The sequence below is a fragment of the Muntiacus reevesi genome, chromosome 22 (genome assembly GCF_963930625.1).
Source record: "Muntiacus reevesi chromosome 22, mMunRee1.1, whole genome shotgun sequence".
Taxonomy (NCBI): Eukaryota; Metazoa; Chordata; class Mammalia; order Artiodactyla; family Cervidae; genus Muntiacus; species Muntiacus reevesi.
Genome location: NC_089270.1, coordinates 30,765,745 through 30,772,637, shown reverse-complemented (window position 1 = coordinate 30,772,637; position 6,893 = coordinate 30,765,745). Strand labels below are relative to the sequence as shown.

General features: G+C 39.6%; 1 protein-coding gene across 1 annotated transcript in view; it reads right to left on the bottom strand.

Moving 5' to 3' along the window:
- Positions 1–722: 722 nt before the first annotated feature.
- The window catches only part of LOC136152659 (UDP-glucuronosyltransferase 2C1-like), a 45,113-nt gene continuing 38,942 nt past the window's right edge, over positions 723–6,893 (bottom strand). The window contains exon 6 of the mRNA XM_065913974.1: positions 723–1,235. Coding sequence (XP_065770046.1) covers positions 956–1,235 — 280 coding nt within the window. The 3' untranslated portion in view covers positions 723–955. The remainder of the gene's footprint in view (positions 1,236–6,893) is intronic.

The window sequence follows — 6,893 nt, the reverse complement described above, 5'->3', positions numbered from 1 at the left end:
AAATAATGTACAAGACCCTCATAAATAAAGAAGTATGCAAAAAACACCCTGGTTTTGTGAAGGACAAGCTGAGGTAATGTTAAACTATCTTCCCCCTAGAAATGTACTAACTTAGGGTATAAAAGCTATGGTAAAAAATAAAGCATTGCCAGACTCTGCCAGACCCTGCAAACACCCCCGTCTGGTCATTCTCTCTCTCTCTCTCTCTCTCTCCCTTGCAGACTTGGCCCTATCAAGGCGGGTCTCACCTGTCTTCTCTCTCTCTCGCTGACGCCGTTCATCCTGATGGTGCCCCCTGGATCCTGCCGAGGCTGGACCCTGGCACTATCCAAGTGAAGGATAATCTTCACATGAAAAACTAAAAAACAGTGTTCTGTATTCCAAAGGGAACAAAGTGTAGTATGTGATATGGAAGGAAATTGACAGTGTAAAATGCGCTTTACAGCAGAGTAGAAATTTTATCAGGCTCCTGATATTCCTGACTGTCAAAGAAGCTCTGTCTAGAGTGTGTTCTGCATTAGTTCTTGTGTAGTTCTTTTAAAGAATATGATATAATATTGATTATTGAACTCTAAGTTACATTAGATATTTAAGAAATATTCAACTTGATCAGTGTGGAAATAGAATTAATCATTATGTTCCTGAGGCCTCACCAGCATCTCAACTGGTTGAACTAAAAGCAATGAATAAAGGAAAGCACTAAGTCTTTAATGGTAACAATTTCCATGTGTTTATTCATTTATCATATCTTTTTAAAGAATAAATTATTTTAAACCTTAATTCTGAATCATGTAGCATATTTTTGGAGTGAAGATTGGACAAGAACCCAGAAGAAAAGGAGAGAAATCTTTTCAAATCAGTGGCTGGATTTAATCACATGGACTCTGTCAAGGTTTCTAGTACAACTGGTAAAAAACAAACAAACAAACAAACAAACAAAAAAGGCAGAGAAAGACTACTCTCTCTTTTTCTTCTTTGCAGGTTTACCAAACTTCCAGCAACAAAACAGGCAACATTTAGTGACCAGGAATGCAACAGTTGCCACACAAGCTAGCAGGAAGCCAATCACATCCAAAGAGTGGTGCTGGTACCAGGTGAGGTCATGGAAGGCTGGGCGAAGGTGCTTGGCTCCTTTATGGCGCATGACAAACTCAACCCAGAAGACTGCTCGGTCCAGGGGTTTCACAGGCTGATCGTGGTGAATTCTTGATAACTTCATAGCATTCTCTTTATAGCTAAAATTGAATACATAAATAGCAACCTGTAAAGTTTATTAAAGACATAATATACCTAAAAGAGTTATATATTATAAAAATATATTGCATAACCAATTATATGATAACTTGTGTCATAATTTATATCACCAAGGATATGAAAAGCATGTGAAAATTTGTTTCCTCTTGAGATATTTCTAGATATGATGGTCCATTGGCTGGAATCTGTTGGATGCTTTAGAGTCTCAGCAATTATTGGAGATAGGAGAGAAAATAACTTCCAATTGAAAATAGCATTCTCTAAGTACAGAAATAGGAATGAATTAATAGAATATGTAGCTTGAGAATATAGAATTTTGGTCTAACTTCCTGAGTGTGGTATTGGGAACATGATAGTGTAGGAAGCAGCATGGAGGGGAAGGTCTATGAAAAAGGAACCTTTTCCCACCTCGTCACCCTTCCCCAGGTTTGGTTTGGAGTGCCAATGTTAGCAAGACTTCAGCAGTAACATGAAATGGTTTCAGTCTGTGATCTTCATAGTCCTGACATTTCAGATGAAAGCAAGAAAGCTTCATGTGACCCTCTAGGCAAGAAGTAGGGCCTGAGACTGAATAGATGCTAGCATTTTTGCTTCAGGCTAAAGAGGGCTATGTGTTGAAAAGCAGAAACATTACTCTGCAAACAAAGGTCTGAATACTCAAGGATATGGTCTTCCTAGTGATCCCATACCATTGTGAGAGTTGGACCATAAAGAATTCAGAATGCTAAATAATTGATGCCTGCAACAGTGGTGCTGGAGAAGACTCCTGAAAGTCCCTCGGATAACAAGGAGATCAAACCAGTCAATCATAAGGGAGATCAACCCTGAATATTCACTGGAAGGACTGATGTTGAAGCTGAAGCTCCAGTATTTTGGTCATCTGATGAGAACAGAAAACTCATTGGAAAAGTCTACGATACTGGGAAAGATTGAGGGCAGAAGGTGAAGAGGGCCTCAGAGGATGAGATGGTTGGATGGCAACACTGAAAATGAACATGACCTTGGGCAAACTCTGGGAGATGGTGAAAAGCAGACAGCCCTGGCATGATGCAGTTCATGGGGTTGCAAAGAGTAGACACAATGGGGCGACTGAGTAACAACAACAATAACAAAGGGCTGCACCTGCAGGGGTGAGATGGAAGGATACCAATACCCAGAACAACAACTCTTCCAGCTTCTGTCAAGGAACAGAAGACCACACCAGGATTTTGGTTGAAGGCTTTGAATGGCTGACTTATAAGCAAGATTTCCTTGGGTATGTGAAGGTGGGATGTTATTCACCCACATCAAAATGCAATAATCGTTAATAGAGAATACAGAATATTAAATTGTAGAAAATCATGGGAAAGCATGTAAAAATTTTTAGGAAAAGAACTATACACCTTAAAAAGATAAACAAAGCCTTATCACCCTTTCATTTAAAAAAACAAAGGCAGGCCTTTCCTAATACCAAAGAACTTAAGGAATAAGTACCTCTGAATACATCTCAGGAAAACAAATAATAGTGACAGAAGTTCCAAGACAGATGCAGAAACAAAATATTTACCAGATAAAAAGTCAATAAAATAAATAGACATACTCCATTAAAACATAAAGTGCATCATTAAGTACATACAAATATGAAACTAATGCTAAATGATATTGGAAATTATGATCATGAAGAAGATAAGTACATTGTATGTTTTGATAATATTGCACTGATAATATAGCAAATAAATAAGATATGGTGTTTCAGAGACACTGATGGAAACTGGTGCTTGTTTTAAAGAGTAAAGTAAGTCAGAAAGAGAAAAACAAAAATCATATATTAATATTGTAACCTAGAAAAAAATAGTGCTGATAACCCCGTTTGTAGGGTAGGAATAGAAATACAGATATAGAGAACAGATCCATGGACATAGCAGGAGTAGTACATGGTTGGACGATTGAGCGACTAGCACTAACATATATACACTATCATGTGTAATGTAGACAGTGTGTTAGAAGCTGCTGTACACCACAGGAAGCTCAGCCTGGTGCTCTGAGGCTTCCTGGGTGGCACAGTGGGTAAGGAATCTTCAGGAAAAGCAGGAGACACATGTTTGATCCCTGGGTCAGGGAGATCCTCTGGAGGAAGAAATAGCTAACCACTCTAGTATTCTGAACTGGAAAATCCTACTAACAGAGAGGCCTAGCAGGCAACAGGTGATGGGGTCAAAAAGATTTGGACACCTCAGAGATTGCCACAAAAACACAGAGGGGAGGGATGGGACGGAGGTCAGAGACAGGCTCATGAGGGAGGGATTATATATATATAAGTACTTAGCATGATTCACTTTATACTTGAGAAGGGAATGGCAAAACTCTTCAGTATTCTGCCTTGAGAAACCCATAAACAGTACGAGAAGGCAAAACAATATGACACCAAAAGATGAACCCCCCCCCCCCCCCAGGTCAGTAGGTGTCCAATATGCTGCTGGAGAAGACAGAGAAACAGCCCCAAAAGGAATGAAGAGGTTGACCCAAAGTGGAAATGATAGCTATTTGTGGATGTCTCTGGTGGTGAAAGGGAGTATGTCAAGGCTGTCTATTGTCACCCTACCTATATGCAGAGTACATCATGAGAAACGCTGGGCTGAATGAAGCACAAGCTGGAATCAAGATTGCCAGGAGAAATATCAATGACCTCAGATATGCAGATGAACCATCCTTATGGCAGAAAGTGAAGAAGAACTAAAGAGCCTCTTGATGAAAGTGAAAGAGGAGAGTGAAAAAGTTGGCTTAAAGCTCAACATTCAGACAACTAAGATCATGGCATCCAGTCCCATCACTTCATTGCAAATAGATGGGGAAACAGTGAAAACAGTGACAGACTATTTTTCCGGGCCCCCAAATCACTGCAGATGGTGATTGCAGCCATGAAATTAAAAGACACTTACTCCTTGGAAGGAAAGTTATGACCAACCTAGAGAGCATTTTGAAAAGCAGAGACATTAGTTTGTCAACAAAGGTCCGTCTAGTCAAGGCTATGGTTTTTCCAGTGGTCATGTATGGATGTGAGAGTTGGCCTGTGAAGAAAGCTGAGTGCTGAAGAATTGATGCTTCTGAATGTGGTGCTGCAGAAGACTCTTGAGAGTCCCTTGGACTGCAAGGAGATCCAACCAGTCCATCCTAAAGGAGATTAGTCCTGAGTGTTCATTGGAAGGACTGATGTTAAAGCTGAAACTCCAATACTTTGGTGCACCTGATGTGAAGAGCTCACTCATTAGAAAATACCCTGCTACAGGGAAAGATTGAAGGCGGGCAAAGAAGGGGATGACAGAGGTTGAGATGGTTGGATGGCATCACTGACTCAATAGACATGAGTTTGGGTGGACTCTGGGTGATGGTGATGGTGTGCTGCGGCTCATGAGGTTGCAAAGAATCAGACATGACTGAGTGACTGAACTGACTTGAACTGGTGGTGAAAGTAAAGAGCAATGCTGTAAAGAACAATATTACATAGGAACCTAGAATGTTAGGCCTACAAATCAAGGTAAATTGGAAGAGATCAACAGGAGATGTCAAGCATGAACTCTGACATTTTAGGAATCGGTGAACTAAAATGGACTGGAACAGGTGAATTTAATTTAGCTGACCGTTACATCTACTACTGTGGGAAACACTTAGAGAAATACAGTAGCCCTCATAGTCAACAAGAGTCCAAAATGCAAAACTTGGGTGCAATCTCAAAAATAACAGAAAGATCTCTCTTGATTTCCAAAGCAAACCATTCAAAATCACAGTAATTCAAGTATATGCCCCAACCAATAATGCCAAAGAAGCTGAATTTGAAGACCTACAAGACCTTCTAGAACTAACACCAAAAAAAGATGTCCTTTTCACCATAAGGGAATGGCATGCAAAAGAAGGAAGGCAAGAGATACCTGGAATAACAGGGAAGATTGGCCCTGGAGTACAAAATGAAGCAGAGCAAAGACTAACAGTTTTGCCAAGAGAATACACACTGGTCATAGCAACCACCCTCTTCCAACAACACAAGAGATGCCTCTACACATGGACATCATTAGATGGTCAATACTAAAGTCAGATTGATTAAATTATTGCAGCCACAGATGGAGAAACTTTATACAGTCAGCAAAAAATAAAACTGGGAGTTGACTGTGGCTCCGATCAAAAACTTCTTATTGCCAAATTCAGACTTAAATTTAAGAAAGTAGCGAAAACCACTAGGTATGACCTAAATCAAATATCTTATGATGATTATACAGAGGAAGTGACAAATAGAGTCAAGAGTTTAGATCTGATAGACTGAGTGCCTGAAAACTATCACTGGAAATTCGTAACATTATAGAGGAGGCCATGATTAAAGCCATCCCCAGGAAAAAGAAATGCAAACAAGCAAAATGGTAGTCTAAGGAGGTCTTACAAATAGTTGAGAAAAGAAGAGAAGTGAAAGGCAATGGAGAAAAGAAAAGATATATCCATCTTAATGCAGAGTTCCAAAGAGTAGCAAGGAGAGATAAGATAGCTTTCCTAAGTGATCAATGCAAAGATAGAGGAAAACAATAGAATGGGAAAGACTAGAGATATCTTCAAGAAAATTAGAGTACCAAGGAAATATTTCATGGAAATATGAGCAAAATAAAGGCAGAAACTATATTAACCTAACATAAGCAAACTATATAAAGAGGAGGTGGGAAGAATACACAGAAGAATTAGCCAAAAAGATCTTAAGGAACCAGATAACCACAATGGTGTGAACACTCACCTAGCGCCAGAAATCCTGGAGTGCAAAATCAAATGGGTCTTAGGAAGCATCACTATGCAGAGAGCTATTGGAGGTGACGAAATTCTATCTGAGTTATTTCTCATCCCAAGGAGGCTGGCAGGCTACAGTCATTGGGGTCGCATAGAGTCAGACAATTTGAGTGACTAAGCACAGGACAAAAGATGATACTATTAAAGTTCTGCACGTAGTATGCCAGCAAACTAGGAAAACTCACCAGTGGTCATAGGACCAGAAAAGGTCAGTTTTCATTCCAATCCCAAAGAAAGAAAATGCCAAAGAATATTCAAACTACTGCAGAATTGTACTCATTTCACATGCTACCAAAGTAATGCTCAAAATTCTCCAAGTTTGGCTTCCACAGTTTGTGAACTGAGAACTTCCAGATGTTCAAAGTGAATTTAGAAAAGGCAGAGGAACTAGAGATCAGATTGCCAACATCTGCTGGATCATAGAAAGAACAAGGGAATTCCAGAAAAAAACATCAATTTCTCCATCATTGATTACACTGAAGACTTTACTGTGTGGATCACAACAAACTCTGGAAAATTCTTAAAGATATGGAAATAGCAGGTCACCATACATTTCTCCTGCAAAATCTGTATGAAGCAACAGTTAGAACCAGACATGAAACAACAGACTGGTTCTAAATTGGGAAAGGAATATGTCAAGCCTGTATATTGTAACCCTGCTTATTTAACTTGCATGCAGAGTACATCATGAGAAATTCCAGGCTGGATGAAGCTCAAGGTGGAATCAAGATTGCTAGGAGAAATATCAATAAACGAAGGTATGCAGATGACACCACTCTTATGGCAGAAAGCAAAGCGGAAATAAAGAGCCTCTGGATGAAGATGAAAGAGGAGAATGA